Source organism: Seriola dumerili, unplaced genomic scaffold (genome assembly GCF_002260705.1).
Source record: "Seriola dumerili isolate Sdu_G_001 unplaced genomic scaffold, Sdu_1.0 BDQW01000226.1, whole genome shotgun sequence".
NCBI classification, from domain to species: domain Eukaryota; kingdom Metazoa; phylum Chordata; class Actinopteri; order Carangiformes; family Carangidae; genus Seriola; species Seriola dumerili.
Genome location: NW_019174481.1, coordinates 319,513 through 338,939, shown reverse-complemented (window position 1 = coordinate 338,939; position 19,427 = coordinate 319,513). Strand labels below are relative to the sequence as shown.

Genomic DNA, 19,427 nt, shown 5'->3' with positions numbered 1-19,427 from the left:
TATTTATCATGAATATTTTTTTTTCCCCAGAAAATCCCATCCACTGATGAAAGCCATGAGATACAGCTGAAAGCACCAAGAGAAATCTGGTAAGAGGACTGTGAATTAAGAATTTTTTTCTGACTCTGCCATTTCCAAGGTTAAGAATGAACCTTCAGGCCCAACACATCTGCATGAGTTTTGAGCATTTACAAACAATTTAAAGTGAAGGGGGTGAAAGAAATCCTGCTTATGAGCAGTTGGAGGCCATAGTACTACTATGGGCTACTCTAGGTCAGAGGCCAGTGCCTTGCTCAAGGGTAATAATAGGAGAATTTCTATTAGTATAGAAGAAATCTGGAGCACCCAAAGGACAGCCATGTGGAATATTGAAGGTGCCTCCAAACTGCAAACAAAAAAGTCCCAGGACCATCTGCAAGGCTAAACTGATTTCTTCTCTATTATTCCATTAACTCCTATTTCTGTTCCCACATCATTCTCACGTCTCCACCTGCTGAGGTCAATACAAACACTCCCGGCTGGCTATTGGTTTCACCTGTCACATTGTATGAATCCACCAGGAACAAAGCAGGAAGTTATTGCAGGCCATTTGGATGCAGCCCAGTCTTTCTCTCCCTTTTTATTTCGCCTTTTGTCTTGACCTCTGGTTTTCCCACGATTGTTCAGCGGCAGGAAGCTGAGCCTGTCTGAGTGTGACGAAGGAACCTGACCATCTGTAGGTTAAATACACACACACACACACACACACACACACATGCACCACAAGAGCATCAGTGTCATAATGGTTGGTGAGGAGGGATTTTTATATTTTTAATATTTGCCTGAAAAATAATATAGTTATGTTCCACTACTGGTAGTACCATGACTCCTGCTACTACGAGTCATAATACATACATCCAGACACACAAACGGCAGGTAGACGCAGATCAAACATAGTCTGTAGTATTGTATTATGTAACCATGCAGCAGGCACCAAACCGGCTTGTGCAGATAGACTAAAACTTTGATTGTGTCAGATCTGTGGTAACAGGTGAAAAACAAGACGGCTGGAACAAACAGGTGTAAGAGCAACAGGATATGAAAGAGAAGAAGGGAGAGATGGTTTAAAAAGAGTCGTTTCCTGGTTTGTTTGTATTCAGACGGTGACACATTTTCATTGTTTTTGTGGTTCACTCCCGTACACTCGACCCAAAATGAAACCGTGACTGAGATTAAAGCGCTGACATTCATCTTCATGGGTGTTCACATCCCTAATGAGTGAACACAGCAGGATTTACAGGGATTTTTATACACAGACCCCCAATTTTAGGACAAGCAGCAACTTAGTAAGCAGACCCCGAGCAGCCGAGCAGGTGTTTCACTTGCTGAAAACCAGACTCAAGGCAAAAAACAAACAAACACAGAAAAAGCAAGAGGTAAACACTGAGCAGTACAGACCTGTCTGAGCATCACCAGGAGGGACATAGTGTTTGTTGATGTCCGGTGGTCATAGATATTAGACAGTATTGTTTGAAAACTAATGAAAACTAATATTGAACATGGAGCCTTAAATTAAATTTCTGTTGATCACTCCAATTATTTAATGTCACCTTAGCAATGTGCCCACACTGTCTAATAATATGGGTGTAAACACTCTGAGATAAATCTTAAGGTTAGCACTTAAACCTCATTGTGTATCAAATGTAAAATGCTGGAGTAATAAGAAGAAAAGAAACATGTTACAGTGCTGTACCTGTAACTCATCATTGACTTTGGTTTACTGCACAAACATGCTAATGAAAAATGAGATGGTAAATTCTCCTGTAAAAATTTCAACTTGCTAACATCCTGATTTAGAAAACATGGAGGCATAAAGCCACAGAACTGGCTCTGTGGGTTTTACTAACTTGCATAATGTGTGGTCGACGTCTTTCAGGACACGGCTGATACAGGGTCTACATACTAACATGCCAGTTAGCCATGCTAGCAGCTCTGTGAGACTATTTCAGGACAGTACTGCTTTGAGCTAAATGCTAAAAACAGCACACTAACATGCTAACAATGAACATGCTATCATGAGATTTGGCAGGTGTAGAGTTTAACGTGTTCATCGTCTTAGTTTAGCATTTTAGCATGCTAACATTTGCTAATTAGCACTTCACACAAAGTGCAACTGATGGTAATGTCATTATAGTTTTACATGTATAAGCCATAAACCATGGCCCAATGATGGCGCTAGATGAAAAATAAATTGAATGAAACTTAAGGCCCAACATATGCCTGGATCCTCGGCCTGAGTCTGGCCCATATACTTTAACATCTGGGCAGAGCCCGGCTGTTATCCTCTGGTATTGACTGACAGTCGGAAGATTTTCTGTGTTTGCGCCAGAATTGGTCCAGATGTGGAAGTAGCATCTTAAATTCTGGGCCAGAAGAAAACAAGCATGGTCACGGCTGATACAGGGTCCACATACTAATATAACATGATTTATTTTGCTCTCTGGGAGGGGTCATCAGTTCCTTACCGGTACCAAACTTCATGGCAACACATCCAATAGTTGTTTCACTTAAAACTACAAATGTGGTCATGGGGTCCTTCAACATCTGTACTTAATTTGGTCTTGTCTCTCTGGACTTTTGTAGCTATTTTCAGTTTTAGTGTTTTGTATTAGTAACAGCAAGACAAAGGGTGTAGGGTTTGCTAAAACACATTTTATTGAGACTCAAAACTTGAAAAAAAAATCAATAAATTGGGTCATGGTCATGATCTGTAATTTGTGTCCTTCATAAAAACTAACAACATCCCAGTTTTTAATACTGTAGTGATCTACTGTGATGTTTGCACATCACCATTGTGCCTGGTTATTGAGGAAGCTGGATAAAAGCTGAGTGGCCTTCAGTGTCTCCTTAATGTTGTGAAACTGATTTACTCTGTGGCCGCTCTCTGTGTTGGTGAGCGCAGAGCTGCTCGGGTGTTTGATTGTTTTAGCTGCTTGTTTTTCCTAAAATGAGCTGCAGGAAGTCTTTCCTGTTTTGAATACACTATAAATAGAAGAGAAGTGTGTGTGTGTGTGTGTGTGTGTGTGTGTGTGTGTGTGTGTGTGTGTGTGTGTGTGTGTGTGTGTGTGTGTGTGTGTGTGTGTGTGCGTGCGTGCACATGCGTGCGTGTGTGTGTGTGAGAATGTCTGAAGGAGAGAGAGAGGGAGAAACAAACACATGAACAGGTAACAGGTAAGTTTTCGTTCTACATATTTCTCCACATAATTTCTATGTATAAAGCCACATAAACAGATGATAAAGTTGCCATGACGATCACAGCGAGTCACAGCAAAACAGAGTCAACCCTCCATTGTAGAAGTGAGTTACTGTATTCTTCCTTTTTGTCTCTCTCTCACAACTCTCCTCTTCATCCTCCTCCTCTTTGCCCCAGGAAACGGGACACAGTAAACTTCCAGCTTCTGTTTCTCTCACTTCCAAGTGGAAGTAGGTATGTGGGAAGCACTTTGTGTGTGTGTGTGTGTGTGTGTGTGTGTGCGTGTGTATATGTGTGTGTGTGTGTGTATTAAGGTACTGGAAAAATGGACCTCCTGACCCCCTCATGCTCCCATCTCTCTCACGTAGAAGAAGCGAACTGTTTATGTCATAAACATAAATCTGTCCTGCACTTTAAAAACACTGACACAAACACATCCACCATCACACACTGACATGTGTGATGGTTATCGCTTTTTATAAAGCAGTTTCATTTTTCGGACAGACTTTAACACGTTCCTGCTCCGGATCAGTGGGTGCAGATGGCAGATGGCTGAGTGAATCAATATAAAGGGAGACAAACTGATGGTAGTAAATACTAAAGGCACAAACTACCCAACAACTGATTTCAACACTTTTCCCTTACAATCAGCATCTGTGAATCACAGACTCTGTCCCAAGACACATCAAACATGAATTACAATTGTAGTAAACTATGGCAAAGTTGGCAGCTCTTGACTGGCAATCAAACCCTGTGTGTGTGAGACCAAATTCATTTGATCCTATTCCACATTTCCTGTCCCCTTTCCAATGTGTTTTCTGTGATAAAGCTGAAATGCCACTAATTAGCTTGGTTGATTAAAGACTTAATTATTAGTGTAAGTTGGATTTTATTGATATCTATCTGAGAATGAGACTTGATGAGGGTGGGAGTGTGGCTGTGGTTGAGTGGTTAACATGCAGGCCAGGAATTAACACTGTTTCACTTCGGAAGCAAGAAACACAGTTCATAAAAAAAGCCACTTTCACAACGATGTGGTATTTTCACATTTTATTACAAACATGTATAAAATACGACAAGAACAGCAACACTGAAAACATGTTAAAATTGTTAAAATTTAGAGAGAAAAGACCAGTCATGGACCAGCAGACTGCTCCTTACTTTCTCAGATACTTTGTGTAAACTTCCTCACACAAACACACACATACAATATATACAGTATATACAATACACACACACACACACACACACACACACACACACACACACACACAGTTAACAGCACGGGCCAGCACTAGCTGGAATGTAAACTAGAGGATTCGGACTCTGTGGTCGTGGAGGCCCCAGCTCGTCTTCGTGGTAAAATCTTCAAACTGGAGGCCCGGCTCAGGGTGAGGGCTCTGCGGGCCGAACTCTTGAACCCGGCCCCCAGGAAGGCGTACAGCAGCGGGTTCAGGCAGCAGTGTGCGAACGCCATGGGCTCAGACACCGCCAGCCACACACCTAGAACAGCCTCCAGGCTGCAGCTGCGGGGCAGGACCTCCAGGCGCAGCAGAGCGTCCACAGAGATGCCCGCTCCGTAGGGCAGCCAGCACAAGAAGAAGCAGAGCACCAACGCGATGGTGGTCCTGACCGCCCGTCGCTTCTGCCTCTGGCCCCCCAGTGGGCCCCGGGTCAGCCTGGTGACGATGACGCAGTAACACACCAGCAGGACCAAGCCTGGGATCACCAGACCCACCACGACCAGCTGGAGGTGGAAGACTGCAACCCAGAGAGGAGCATTGTCTGCTGGGTAGAATCGCTGGCACAGGGTGGCCCCCTCTCCTCCCTCCTGGGTCCTGGCAAATATCAAGTCCGGCACTGCCAGCAGAGCAGCAGGCAACCAGGCACCTGACGGAGGAAGAGACAAAAACACATGAGGCACTGTGGAGAAGAGGAGAGAGGAGAAGAGAAGAGGATTATAGAGAGATAAGTCGTATCAATTGTTCCACACTCACCTACATACACCAGTCTGTGTGCCAGCAGCTGCCTCAGCCCGCCGGTGTTTGTGTCTGTGGCTCGGACCACTGCCAGGTAGCGGTCCAGGCTGATGAATGCCAGGATGAGCACGCTGCCGTACAGGTTGACTGTGTAAATAACATGAACACCGACGCAGGTGGCCGCTCCAAAGCACCAGTCAGCCAGGGTCGAGTCCACGGCCCAGAAGGGCAGCACCAGTACAAAGAGGAGATCGGCAGCTGAGAGATGAAGGCGGTACCGGTCTGTGAGGCTGCATTTTGACCTGTACATAAACACAAGAGCACAAATCCAATCAGCCTCTTCCCAACCTTTCAAGCTCACAAATGCCACAAAACATCATTGAATTCAGAGCTCATCAACCACCAACCCTCCACCCGCCCTCTCACCTGCGCTGGCAGCCCAGCACGATGACGACCAGGCCGTTCCCGGTGATGCCCAGGATGAAGATGAGAGCGTAGACCACCGGCAAGAAGACCCGCTGAAGCTCAGTGGTCATCACATGTTCCACCTCACATGGCTCCTCCAGATCCACCCCTAGCTCACCAGAGCCAGAACCAGAACCTGAACCTGTGTCATTTAAGTCGAAGTCCACGTTGATGTGCTGGAGACAAAAAGATGAGTGATGATGATTAAGGGAAGAGTGAAGGAAGAGGAAACCAAACTGCATCCTAAACAAAACATATCAGCTACCACGCTCGACTAGACTATAACCTTACCTCATAGTACGACATGATGGAGACAGTCCCTCTCCTTTCTCAGCGGAGTGAAGACTTCTGTCCAGAAGGGCTTTATAACTGTGTTCAGGCTCCGCCCCTAAACACTCCAACACATCTGTGTTCCTGCTGAAACGTTTTTCCTGTTTTTGAGGTGTCAGGTGCTGATAGTGGTTCTATCACAGGATACTCTGTTGTGTGTGCGTTTTGCTTGAATTGTTTTGGCCTCTGGTTTGGTTTGATTGATAATCAGGACCTATTGGTAATAGTGAAGAGCGCCAACGAGAATCAAACAATATGCAAAGTGTAAATGTGTGTGGGTTAACAGTACCTCTCCCAGCTCCATGCTCTGATAAATCAGGACAAGCAGCGAGAGTTTGAGGTCTCAACGGAGTGTGAACAAACTTGTTCTGTCTGCGTCACTGTCTTGTACGATTCAAGCAAGTCGCCCTCTCATGCATGAACGTGGCGCAGAGAAGAGGGGAGATGATTATCAGCCGCCCTCTGCTCTGTCGCAGCTGCAAGACGCCGTCTGATCACACAGTCAATGAACCATGAGGGTGTTTGTGAGTGTGTTTAGTTCATCACCTTTCTGTCTTGCTTCAGCACTGATGTGATCATGAACACAACCCTCTGCTGTCTCACACTCAAAGTATGCAATGATGGAATTATGATTCTAATGTGAAATTCAATTATTATTAATTTCAATTCTATTTTATTAACTAAAAGTTTCATTATAATCAATGCATTAACTGATTATAAATAAACATCCATGTGTGCTGAGTCAGTCCGCAGACACACTTCCTGGTTTTTGTAGCAGTTCTGACTGTAAATCCCCATCCATCCTCTCCCAATACACTAATCCCATAAGTAAACAGCTACACCCACCCACCCCCCAAAAACACGGTCAAACCTTCAGAACCTCAGTCCCTTATCTCCTCGTTTTCCCCACCCTTCCTCCACATTCACTGGTATCAGGACACAAATCTCAGAAATAACACTGCTGTGTAAAACTCCTCAAATCTGCAGCACTGACTGGTGAAAAAAAAACCCTATTCCTGGTTTATCCTCATTAAAATGATCCAGATAAGAGTAAACTTGCTTCTTGGAACAGGCGTCTGCACTGATCTTTCTTAGCTGACATTTTGATATTTCACAACAGGAAACTCACAGGTTTTACATTATTACATTAATTGCATTGTTTGGATTGTAGATCCACACGGTCTCACTGGGACACCGAATGGTTAATGTTACTAATCACACCTTTGTTCCTCCTGTTGACAGGTGAATGTCTGGTAATAACGAGGAGCACAGGCCTGTCTCGCTGCGGCGCTGACGACTGTAACTGACTTATTACACGAACCAACAGGTATTCCTGCATTTTGTGTATTTGCTGTGGTTGTGTGTTATTGGCATTGCGTGTAAATGATATGAGAACTAATGAAAACCACAATCACATTCCTTGTACGCTGAAACACACTTGGATAAAAATATGATTGTGATTATGAAAAGAAGTGGCGCCACCTTGTGGGCTTTTAGAGAAAGGGTCTAACAACGCTGGCCAATACCTGAATAAAGTACTACAAAGTAGAGGAGTCTAACTAAACTAATATCTTTAATATATAAAATAATATTAATTAACTAATATTTTCAGAGCACAGCCTCTATCCACAACTTGCTACCAGCAGATATTCGTTCATTGAATCTACTTGGTATTTAGTGTTTTGGCAGATACTGGTTGTACACAGAGGGTACAACAAATAAGAATCGTTATAATGTACTGTTTGTTTTTTGTTTGCAGTTAGTACATGTGAAACAAATATACTTTACTGCTTTCTACTTACAGAAAATGATGCAGTATGTGTCAAAAGCCGAACTTAATGAAGTGATGGCCAAATATTTGCCCAAAAATTTAATAGCTGTAATTTGTTTTCTGAGATGTTCATGGAGCTGTTTCACCATCATCAAGTTGTTATTTATTCCAGTTACCTATGTGCACTGCATTGTGGGAAACTGGGGTCCATCAACAGCACACCTGGTGAAAACACTATGTACACAAAACCTATGAAGAGCTGGTGTAAGGTGTGTATTTGGGACACAACTTATAGTACAGACTAAGATTTATAGCACAACAAAATCTATAAGTAAAGAATTCAATTAAAAAAAAAAAAAAAAATCAACAACCATTTATACATGTGAAATATTGGCCATCAATCCTACTGCAATGTCACTGCCAATTACACTTAAAAATAAAAGCATAATGATTTTCCAAATATTTATTTTTTAAATTTGTGAATATGACCTCCATTTCCTTTGTCCACTGCATTGTGGGGCGACAGCACACTAAAATAATCAAGCCTTTTGACTTTTAGTTTTTAGCATACTTCACTTTGTCACTTTTCTAGTGACGACACACACACACACTCTAAACCTGCTCAGAGATAATATGTGGTGTGGCGTTTGGACACCGCTACAGTGTGATGTATACAATCTTACTGAAAGTGTCAACAGAGCTACTGATGCTGGAAATGTAAAAAAAAAAAGGCCTTTCATAGGAAGACAGTAAAAATGGAATTAATTCAAAAAAATTAAATAAAACACAATATATTCATAGTCATCCAGTTGTATGAAACTTTAAATAAACACCATTTTGAAATTTAAGGAAAAATAAATAATGGAACTGCAACAGTAACATTGATTAACTCCAGGTGTGTGACTCCAGGTAAATGGCAACAATTATTTACCCACTGGTATTCAAAAGAGACTTAAGCCAGGCTAAACAACACTGACAACCAGCTAAGTAACGTAAGTAAAAACTACATCAGCACGTGAGCACTTAATACTGTAGCTGTTGAGCTGGAGCTGAAAGAAAGTTAGCGTCACCTCGCTAAAGTGTTTCTCTGACGATCATGCTGCTGTTGCCACGCAGCTGGGCAAGCAAGTCTCTGAATCCACTCGTCTTCTTCGCCTTTTGCTGCCTGGCTAGGAGCTCTCTGGGCTTGATGGTTTCCAGAGTGACTGTGCAGGGAATCAACTCAACAGTCTGATCTGTGTCTGCTTGATTGTTGGTCTCTTGATCGCTACAACTCTCAAAACCAGGGCTGCTGCCGTGACTGCTGGTTGGTTGACCACGGCCGCCGTCAGTACAGCTATTATCAATGCGTTGGTGGTGGCTGTTGCTGTGGAGACGCTGCTGCTTAGCGACACGAGATCCCTGAGAATCATCGCTTGTCCTCTTCCTCCTCTTGTTCTTCCTCTCCTTTTTCACTGGCACTTTGATGCAACGCCTAAGATTCCTGACACAAAAACACGACACATGAAAGTCATTTTTGATGGCTGCTTTGCTACTGTAGGAAATTTGTGACATGTGCATGGAAACATTACCTCTGTAGGAAAGTGTGTGGCCTTGAGCAGGCTGATGATTCTCCCTCTATCACTTGTTGCTCACTTCGCTTTACACCTTTCTTGAGCGCAAGTCTTTTCTGAACCAGCTTTACATGGATCAAACGCTTCCTGACAAAACAGGGAGGCAGCATAGTGAATTAGCTTGGCTGCTGGAGCTCAACCTCAAAACCAGTGATCATACACATGCAGGCAGTCTTACCTTGTTGCATTAGGAAGCCTTCTGGGCCTCCACTTCTTGATCAGGACCCACTGGTCACATGTCAGGGACTTGGGATCTGAAGAACAAACCAGAAACAGAGGTCGAACATGAGACAAGATCCATCTGTGCACTGAATACAGACCGACCCCCTGCATGGTTTACATGTGTTACATCTTTGCGCACAGCTGAGTGCAACACCATGAATGTCTTCCAGGAGAGATGGCCTGAAAAGTTATCAACCTTGATTTGTCTATGATGGTAAAGATTAATTCAAACCTATACATTTTTGTTCATGTATCTCCCTGTAGATGTGATTGCTACCAATGAAAATTTTCAAATGAATTTCTTTAGTGAGATATGTGCATTTTAATCACGTCATCCCTAAGTATTTTCAGCTATCATTATGAACACACTGAATGATTATGAAGCTAATATAAATACAGTGCATGCCTAAATATTTTAATATATTATATTCACTGTTTTAGGCAGCTGCTTACACAAAGTAATAATAATAAAAAAGTTACACTATTTATAACTCATGCTGCATTTCATTGCTTTGGTGTATGATGTCAATTTATTTTACAAATCACATAGAAACTGAAACATATACTGTAGGAGGGAGCAAATGTGTTTTTTGTACTCCGAGTGTGCCAAAACCTTGAATTAACTATGTTAAGTCTTATTCATCTGATCGTTGTTACAGTATGTTTATCTTCTCTTTGTACTTCCTGTAGCAATGATCAAATTTCTACTTGCATATAGAAAGAACGAGTGCACTCACCATTGTCTAAGAGTTTGTTTTTGATTTGTGCTTTCATCTTCTTTGCCCTCTGGTAGAGCTTCTGACAGGCTGAGCACAAGTCTCGTGGTCGCCTCCGTTTCTTGGACGTGGTGTGGTATAAGACGGAGGGACCAGAAGCTACACTGCTGGTGACAGATGCACAATCTTCATCCGACTCATCCACTCCTTTATCAGCTATCTCTACAAACTTTCCTTCATCCTCCTCAGCCACACATTTTACATCATGTGTATAATTGATGATGTCGATGATGTCACGGTTGCTGCCCTCATCTGTATTAATGACGCCATCACCAGCTTCAGTCTTCCTCTGCCCTGTCCTCTGTTTCTTACTCCTCAACTTGCGCTGGATACCTTCTTCATTGGGGCTGGGACTTCTCTGGGGGCTCTTCTTGGCGGCCTTTGGTAGTCTGGAGGAGCGTCTGGGATTCATGGGTCTTTCCCACTCCAGACAATACTCAAGTGACCTGTGACAGAGAGCAACATGGACAATCTGTCATAGAGCACCTTTAGAGCACAGCACAATGTTATATGTGATCATTACGGTTCACAGGTTAGTCATAGGCTGAACATTTTTATAGAAAGTTTCATATCTCAATATTCATACCTGTAATATTCTACTTTTATAGAGAATGAATGACTGCACAACTCCAAGCCATCTGCCTCAGATCTGCTGTCAGTTGCAGGCCTGTTCATTTGAAGACAACAAAACACTCTAATGACAGATTTAAGAAAATACAGCACAGTACTTGAAATATGATCTTGTTCCTGTTTCTGTTTGATGTCACTTGTGAGGAGCTACATACTTGATAGAAACTATACAACCTCTCACGTCTGGCTATAAAGCAGGGGCTGTTTTCACTGCAGACATTCAACTAAGCAGACTACCCACTGAGCCCCAGCAACCAAGCAGCACAATGCTTGAATACTACCTGTCCTACAGGTTTGTTTTGCGTCAATTAGTCTGGTGTAACACCGCTTTATATACTGTACAACATCAACTGATATCATAAAACCATGAAACTAGACTCCACAATACAGGAGCTCCACACTAGGTAATGATGGAGGATCTGCTTTTAGCCAAATGACGCAGAGTTTTTCCTGATTCCATGGACCTGTGTTGGTCTAAGGCCCTGGGGCTGATGATCCAGACCTCGAACCCGTCCACACTCCCTAAAATACTGCTGTCTCTTAGCTCATGTTAGCATCCCGGCTAAACTAGCCAGACTAAGTTAAACAACAAATATGTAGCAGACTGGATCCTGATCGTCACTCGGCTGTGAAGCAACGCTGCTGTGACCTGACAACTTACTTCGTCTCATATCTCTCACGGTTTACGTGATCAGGCATGTCCCTAACGGTTTTCACTTGACATCCAATCGGTTAAAACTATAAAACAACGACCGCTTACTTGTTAACATACTGGCTCGCGCTGTCTCGCGGACCTCAGGGGGCGTTCTATTGAGCTCGAGGAAAACATACCCGAAGATGCGCGCGCGGCGGGTCAGAACTCTTCTTTTACTGTGTGGCGACAGAAAAGAAACGGCACGTTACCGCCCCCAGCTGGACAAACTGCGTTTACACCACACATTCAAAACACGATTCATGAAAAAAAAGTCACTGCTTGTGGTGGAAGCCAAGTGTCATCTACGAAACATACTAAAAGTACGTAAGTAAAAATGACCAGTAGTTTTATAATACTATGTTCTATTACTGATTCATTTTTATTTTTGAAAAAGGCTAACACTCCGGTATACATATATATATATATATAGGCGGTTTTCCACTTATCCTGAAGCACTACCAGAGGAAAAACTAGATCATTAGGACTGAACCCAGAACAACACACTGGAGATGCGGCCAAAAGAAGTAATGCAAAATGTGGCATTATGTGTTCCTGACTCCCAAATGCCCGGTATGGTCATGAGAACACTTCGTACCTCGTTGCGATACTAAGCTGGGACAACAGTGCATAAAAACACACTATGCACCACTGAACTTTTCACCGATTCTGTCTGTGTGCACTTTTTACACAGTTACTAAATCACTGACAGTCCCATATAATTGATTGACCGCTACCTGTTGAGGACAATGATGGTCACTTTTGTTAATGTGTGGGCTTTTAACACAGACAACTCATGAATTTCAAAAAGCCAGACAGAGCAGTCTGAGGACAGGGAAAGATTTACAGGAGCATTCAGAGCACAGAGTAGGGGGCGTTTTCTTGATCCGTTTTATTCCTCACTTTACCCCACCTTTTGCTCTGTGTTGTATTCAATGAGGTGTAGACACTGAGGAAGAGAGAACAATGTGGAAAGCAACAGTGTTTGTGTTCCTGCTGCTAAACATGGATATGCAGGTGAATGGTGCTGATAAGACGAGACGGTCTGCTGCACGAAAGTCCGGGCCAGAGGAGAAGGCAAAGACAGAAGAGGCTGAAGCCAGTGACACCATTTTTGCAAATGACACTGCTTCTTCTTCTTCTTCTTCTTCTTCTTACTTGGGTAACTTGCTGGTGGTACCCATGGATGGAAGTCACTGGGTGGGTATGAAGGCCATTGCCCAAGAAATGGGTCGCCGTGGACACCGGGTCACCGTGGTGATACCAGAGGTCAGCATGCAGATGGGTCCGGGGAAATACTACGACACTGTGATCCATCCTGTTCTGTATGACAGGGCTTACATTGATTCTGTGACGTCCGTACATAAGGACATGATGCAAAAATCTGCACAGTCATTCATACAAAAAATAAAAACACGATTCGCAGTCACTCAGAAAATTACAGATTTAATCTACAGAACTGCAGAGAGTCTACTGTTCAATGACAGTCTCATCTCACATCTGGCACAGCAGGTGAGTGCAAACACAAAAGCTGAACATCATGATCAACTGTAAAAATGCAATACGATTGCCTTGCACTTTTTTTCTGAATTTGTGTGACATTTATTGGGACTGTGTCTATTACTCCGGATGTGTTTTCTGGGCTGTTGCTGTGTTTGATTGCACTGTACTGTAAGGTGTTTATGTTACCGTGAACAAACCCTGTAGCTGCTGAATTTAGGATAGCGGTAGAAGAAATATTCACATTATTATCAGCAAAATGCACTTAAAAGTATGAAAAGTAAAAGTGCTTGCCCTGCAAGAAAACAGCTCTAATACTGATGCATTAATGTGTAAGATTGAACTACTTTATATACAGTTAGGTAAATTAGTCTGACAAGATAAATCTGAGTGTTGTGAGATAAGTTCTGCACATTTTTTTTTTTTTACTCTCTTTGCTTTTTTGTATAATATTGAATAATTTTATGCCCATGAGCCTCAAACACTTATTTAAATAATACCATATGCTGGAAGTTGAAGGGAAAATGTCTTTGGTAGAACTGTATGTCAGATACATATAGTGGAGTATGCGACAGAAAGCATCAAATAGAAATACTCAAAACTGCACTTAAGTACAGTACCTTACTAAATGTACTTTTCACTCATGATTTGTGATGAAAAACATTAATGAGAGAGAAGGATGGTGGGAGCTGACATGCCTTCTTTATTCTGTATTTATTCCCTCTTTCTCACCCTTTCGCTCTGCAGGGCTTTGATGCCGTGTTGACAGACCCCATGGTGCCCACAGGCTCATTAATAGCTCGGAAATTAGGTGAGTTCTGATCCACTGGGATTATCTGTGTGCTTGTACATCTGCACATTTTCTCACCTCTCATTGCTAAATCATTTCAGGTATCCCCACTATTAATTTGTTGAGAGGTATGCCATTTTTCTTGGATATGAGGTCTGCAGGCTGCCCCTGCCCACCCTCGTATGTACCTCGCTTCTTCACCGGATACTCAGATAAAATGAGCTTCAAGGAGAGAGTTGTCAACACTTTGGTGAGCGTTTATAGGCACATATACACGGGCAGATGCATGCATGAAGAACGAATGTGTTTTTATTGTGTAAAATGACCATAATCACCACAAACGTCAACATCATTAAGTAAACCATAGATTGAGTTGATCAAACTAATCCCTCTATTTCATATTTATTATCATCTTGCGTACTTATTTGTCTTATTATTCCTCTTCCGCATAAAAGTTTGATGCGTGAGTAGTCCTGCAGCTTTGAGGAAACCCAGACAGCCATGACGATGTAAATGCCCAAAAATGGCGAAAAATTCACCATAGTTAAGACGTTGTGAAATAAACCAAACCCTCCCCATTTTGGGAGCTCTAGCGCTTCATCAAAAGTATCTGAGAGCCAAGCAGCAGGCACATTCAAAATTTCTCCAAGAATTTTCTAGTTGAGGTGAGTCAGGTATTTCTGAGACGTTGGCACTGAAGCGCCTTGCCTAGATTAACATGCCACTATCAAACTGGCCGGAGCCATTCAGTTTGGCCAATGTAACAGAGCCCCTTGGTGCCTGTGTCCCTGCTTCACTGCACATTCAAAGTCATGTAGTTCATGGTGGCCCAGTTAAACCTGGACTACATTACTGAATGCATGTCTGAAATGTATGACCTCAGTTTAATCACTGTTACAATTTAACTCATAAAACTAAAATTAAGCTCTTTGCCAATCATCAACACCTTTCGCTGTGCATTTGTTTATTGTCCTGTGATACCTCTGACCCACAGGTAGCTTTACTGGAGCCGCTGCTCTCCCGACTGCTGTACTGGCGCTTTGACCAAATGGCCTATCAGTTCCTGGGAGAGGAGGTGTGCGTAGCTGAAGTACTGTCAGACTCTGCTATCTGGCTGCTGAGGTAACATGTACAAAGGTTGTATATTGATGTTTGGGAGAAGAATACACAACAGAAGAAGAACCTACACACACATATACTATTACACTAACAGGCTAGGAATATAATGTGAATGCATATATTTACTTTCACAAAGTCCTACTGACTTTTATGCCACTGAATCTCACTGAAAGAAAGATTTAAAAAGTCTCAGTCTCATATTCAGGTGAATATTGTGATACTGTGTTTAAATAGGATTGACTTGATACTGGAGTTCCCGCGCCCTCTCATGCCTAATATGGTACTAGTTGGTGGCATCAACTGCAATGTGAGAAATCCTCTGCCTGAGGTAAGAGCTCTGAGTGTTTCTGATCTGGAAAACTGTATCAACATTTTGATTTTATTTCACTTGTTCATCACTTCACCTGTTTGATTTTAATGCAGGAACATAGAGGGATGAATATGGAAAGAGAAATAAATTCAAACCCCTACAATGGGTTTGTGTTTTTGCAGGATTTGGAGTCCTGGGTGTCAGGAGAGTTTGGGTTTGTGGTGTTCACTCTGGGCACTATGGTGTCAGATCTGCCAGAGGAGAAGACCTCCATCTTCCTAGAGGCCTTCAGACAGATTCCACAGAAGGTAAAGGAATATATTTGAGCATATGCATGAAAATGATAAGATTCTATATAACAAGACACAGTTAAAAGATCAATAAATAACTCTTTGTGTCTTTTGATAGGTGATATGGAGATACACTGGGCAGGTTCCTGACAATGTCCCAGAAAATGTGAAGATGATGGGATGGGTGCCTCAGAACGACCTACTAGGTCTGTGTGTCTATTTCACATATCATATAACAGCTGACATCTTGCAGTAATTGCACGTTCAACTAACTTTGTGTGTTTGCATGTTAGCACATCCTGGAGCTCGGGCTTTCATCACTCACGCTGGCTCACACGGTATCTTTGAGGGACTGTGTCATGCTGTTCCCATGGTGATGATGCCAATGAGGGCGGACCAGCATGACAATGCAGAGAGGCTGGCGAATAAGGGAGCAGGAGTCGTGGTGGATATTTTTTCCATCACGACTGAAAGCCTCCTTCAGGGACTGAATGAGGTCCTACATGACGTCAGGTGAGGGGTCGGAGCGTCACTTGCATCAGTTTTGGGATCTGCTTTTGATACCATCATATTCTGGTGTTGTATTCTTAAACTCTCCTGGTCTGTTTGTGTGTGTCCAGGTATAAAGAAGATGTGCAGAAGCTGTCAGCTCTCCATAAAGACCGGCCAGTTGAGCCACTCGACCTGTCAGTGTACTGGACAGAGTATGTGATGCGCCACAAAGGGGCTAAACATCTTAAACCTGCTGGCATTGACCTCAACTGGATCCAGTACTTCTGCCTGGATGTAATAGCGCTACTAGCTAGCGTAGTTCTGCTTTTTGGCATTTTGATAGTAAAATGCATGAAACTATGCTTCCGCAAACTGAGCAGGAAGAGGAAACGGGACTAGCATGGTGCTACAATTGTATTGTTCTTGTCCATACTGAAAACATCATTCAAACATTCAGTGTTCATTCAGTGTATGTTCCAAAAAGTATGTGAACCCCTCAGCTAATAACATCAATAAAAGCTTATTGGAGTCAGGAGTTATCAAAACTGGAGCCCAGTCAATGAAGCTTTGGGTCTGCCGTTCACAAGGAGCATCTGCGAATGTTAAACATGCCTCACAAAAGAGAGATCTCATAAGACCTACGATCTATAATTGTTGATCTGCATGAAGCTGGAAAGGGTTACATAGTAGTATCAAAGAGTTTAAATATTTATCAGTCCAGATAAACTATAAACATTTATGAATGGATATGATTTAGTTCTGTGGCTACTCTTCCTAGAAATGGGCATCCATCATAGAGGCTTAAAGGAATCATTGGAGCCGATTAACATCTCTGGTCGTGAGTCAAAAAAATACAAATCACTGAACCATGAAGGTACACCACAGAGGAAGCCACTGCACTCCAAAAAAAAACATCACATGCATGCCTGAAGTTTGCAAAAGAACATCTTGACAGTCCATAACAGCACTACTGAGAAAATAATTTATGGACTGATGATGAAACTAAGGTTAAAATGTTTGAGAAGACCACGCAGCACTATCTATGATACATACTAACAAGAAAAAATCATCCCAAAGGTCAAGTATGATGGAGGGAGCAGCATGATTTGGGGCTTTGCTGCCTCTGGGCCTGGACAGCTCAACATCATCGAGAGGAAAATTAATTCCCAACTTTATCAAGGTTTCTTAGAGGATAATGTCAGGGTGGCTGTCCCCCTGCTGAAGTTCAGTAGAAGTTGGGGCAAGGACGTAGGTTTGCATATGGACGGTAGGGACATGTCCACACCAATATTTTGGGAGCACACAATTGTCCCGATCAATATTTGAGTGAATTTGTTCATACTATGTTTGAAGTGAAGTCATAATAGATCATTTCAATGTCCCTTCTAGAGGCTACATCTCCAAGACAACCAATTTAGGCATGCTAGCATCTGATTGACTGAAAGGGTAGGGGCTATCTGAAGGCTCATGTCATTTGAGTGGTACCTAACATCATGAGAAAAATGTCAACTGATGTTATTTAACCATGTTAGCTAGTGATAAGTAGCAAGCTAACCCTGGCTCCTGTCTTCTATAGGCTAGTGGAGAGGTTTGATATGAGGAGTAAACATAAAATGGTAGATATATCAAAGTATGAGTTTAATTTGTATCGAAAGATCCCATGAAAATGTCACCATGAATACTAATAAGTCATTTTTATGCCTTTTTTATGATGTTTTTATACCTTACTATACTATGGCATGTTTTTTTTTGACGTACTATACTATGACGTCTTTTGAAGTTTTAATGACTGACAATAATGTGAGGTTTTTTATGACTTACTATAATGTGACATTTTTATGGCTTACTATACTATGATGTTTTTTGACATTTATATGCCTTACTATACTATGACGTTTTTATGGCTTACTATACTACGACATTTTTTGAAGTTTTTATGAATGGCAATAATGTGACATTTTTGACGTTTTTTATTACTTACTATACTGTGACGTTTTTTGACATTTTTATGCCCTACTATACTATGACGTTTTTATGGCTTACTATACTATGACATTTTTTGATGTTTTTGTGCCTTACTATACTATGACGTTTTTATGGCTTACTATACTATAACATTTTTTGACGTTTTTATGGCTTACTATACTATGACATTTTTTGACGTTTTTGTGCCTTACTATACTATGACATTTTTTGACGTTTTTATGCCTTACTATACTGTGACGTTTTTTGACATTTTTTATTACTTAACATAATGTGACGTTTTTTGACGTTTTTATGCCTTACTATACTATGACATTTTTATGCTTTACTATACTATGAAGTTTTTTGACGTTTTTATGCCTTACTATACTATGACGTTTTTTGACATTTTTATGCCTTACTATACTATGACGTTTTTATGGCTTACTATACTATGACGTTTTTTGAGATTTTTATGCCTTACTATACTATGACGTTTTTGACATTTTTTATTACTTACTATACTATGATGTTTTTTGATGTTTTTTATGACTTAATATAATGTGACGTTTTTTTATGTTTTTATGGCTTACTATACTATGACATTTTTTGACGTTTTTATGGCTTATTATACTATGACGTTTTTTGACGTTTTCATGCCTTACTATACTATGACATTTTTTGACGTTTTTATGGCTTACTATACTATGATGTTTTTTGAGATTTTTATGCCTTATTATACTATGACGTTTTTTGACATTTTTTATTTCTTAATATAATGTGATGTTTTTTGACGTTTTTATGCCTTACTATACTATGACGTTTTCAAGGCTTACTATAATATGACATTTTTTGACATTTTTATGGCTTACTATACTATGACGTTTTTATGGCTTTCTATACTATGACGTTTTTTGACGTTTTTTATGACTTAATATAACGTGACTTTTTTTTACATTTTAATGCCTTACTATACTACGAAGTTTTTTGATGTTTTTATGCCTTACCATACTATGACGTTTTTTGACATTTTTATGCCTTACTATACTATGATTTTTTATGCCTTACTATACTATGACATTTTTTGACATTTTTATGACTTAATAAAATGTGACGTTTTTTGACGTTTTTATGCCTTACTATACTATGACGTTTTTATGGCTTACGATACTATGACAGTTTTTGACGTTTTTATGCCTTACTATACTATGACGTTTTTTGACATTTTTATGCCTTACTATACTATAACGTTTTT

General features: G+C 41.3%; 3 protein-coding genes across 5 annotated transcripts in view; 1 reads left to right on the top strand and 2 right to left on the bottom strand.

Annotated features, from left to right (window-relative positions):
- Positions 1-4,311: 4,311 nt before the first annotated feature.
- LOC111228808 (C-X-C chemokine receptor type 4-like) lies at positions 4,312-6,032 on the bottom strand. The gene is made up of 4 exons (XM_022754876.1): positions 5,968-6,032; positions 5,638-5,852; positions 5,230-5,513; positions 4,312-5,122 (listed from the first exon to the last, which is right to left on the bottom strand). The coding sequence occupies exons 1-4, from the start codon at positions 5,980-5,982 to the stop codon at positions 4,527-4,529; spliced, it is 1,110 nt and encodes a 369-aa protein (XP_022610597.1). The 5' UTR covers positions 5,983-6,032; the 3' UTR covers positions 4,312-4,526.
- Positions 6,033-8,380: 2,348 nt separating this feature from the next.
- LOC111228809 lies at positions 8,381-11,862 on the bottom strand. 3 transcript variants are annotated; one of them, XM_022754877.1, is made up of 6 exons: positions 11,779-11,862; positions 10,975-11,055; positions 10,350-10,834; positions 9,569-9,644; positions 9,349-9,477; positions 8,381-9,260 (listed from the first exon to the last, which is right to left on the bottom strand). In XM_022754877.1, the coding sequence occupies exons 3-6, from the start codon at positions 10,798-10,800 to the stop codon at positions 8,852-8,854; spliced, it is 1,065 nt and encodes a 354-aa protein (XP_022610598.1). In that variant the 5' UTR covers positions 10,801-10,834; positions 10,975-11,055; positions 11,779-11,862; the 3' UTR covers positions 8,381-8,851. The 3 variants fall into 3 exon arrangements, with proteins under 3 accessions (XP_022610598.1, XP_022610600.1, XP_022610599.1); XM_022754879.1 differs by lacking the exon at positions 9,349-9,477; XM_022754878.1 differs by lacking the exon at positions 10,975-11,055 and having other exon boundaries at positions 11,779-11,844.
- A 689-nt stretch (positions 11,863-12,551) lies between these two features.
- The window catches only part of LOC111228807 (UDP-glucuronosyltransferase 1-1-like), a 20,891-nt gene continuing 14,015 nt past the window's right edge, over positions 12,552-19,427 (top strand). The window contains exons 1-9 of the mRNA XM_022754875.1: positions 12,552-13,221; positions 13,957-14,020; positions 14,101-14,249; positions 14,994-15,121; positions 15,353-15,446; positions 15,611-15,736; positions 15,837-15,924; positions 16,012-16,231; positions 16,339-16,613. Coding sequence (XP_022610596.1) covers positions 12,676-13,221; positions 13,957-14,020; positions 14,101-14,249; positions 14,994-15,121; positions 15,353-15,446; positions 15,611-15,736; positions 15,837-15,924; positions 16,012-16,231; positions 16,339-16,609 — 1,686 coding nt within the window. The 5' untranslated portion in view covers positions 12,552-12,675 and the 3' untranslated portion in view covers positions 16,610-16,613. The remainder of the gene's footprint in view (positions 13,222-13,956; positions 14,021-14,100; positions 14,250-14,993; positions 15,122-15,352; positions 15,447-15,610; positions 15,737-15,836; positions 15,925-16,011; positions 16,232-16,338; positions 16,614-19,427) is intronic.

What these genes read in the sequence shown, in the direction of transcription:
- LOC111228808 (XM_022754876.1), bottom strand. An exon ending in GTGCTGGGCTGCCAGCGCAG is followed by an intron (nt 5,514 to 5,637) that starts GTGAGAGGGCGG and finishes GTTTATGTACAG; the next exon opens with GTCAAAATGCAGCCTCACAG. An exon ending in ACACAGACTGGTGTATGTAG is followed by an intron (nt 5,123 to 5,229) that starts GTGAGTGTGGAA and finishes TTCCTCCGTCAG; the next exon opens with GTGCCTGGTTGCCTGCTGCT.
- LOC111228809 (XM_022754877.1), bottom strand. Translation starts at nt 10,800, where the DNA reads ATGAATCCCAGACGCTCCTCCAGACTACCAAAGGCCGCCAAGAAGAGC. An exon ending in AAACAAACTCTTAGACAATG is followed by an intron (nt 9,645 to 10,349) that starts GTGAGTGCACTC and finishes TTTGTTCTTCAG; the next exon opens with ATCCCAAGTCCCTGACATGT. An exon ending in AGGCTTCCTAATGCAACAAG is followed by an intron (nt 9,478 to 9,568) that starts GTAAGACTGCCT and finishes CTGTTTTGTCAG; the next exon opens with GAAGCGTTTGATCCATGTAA.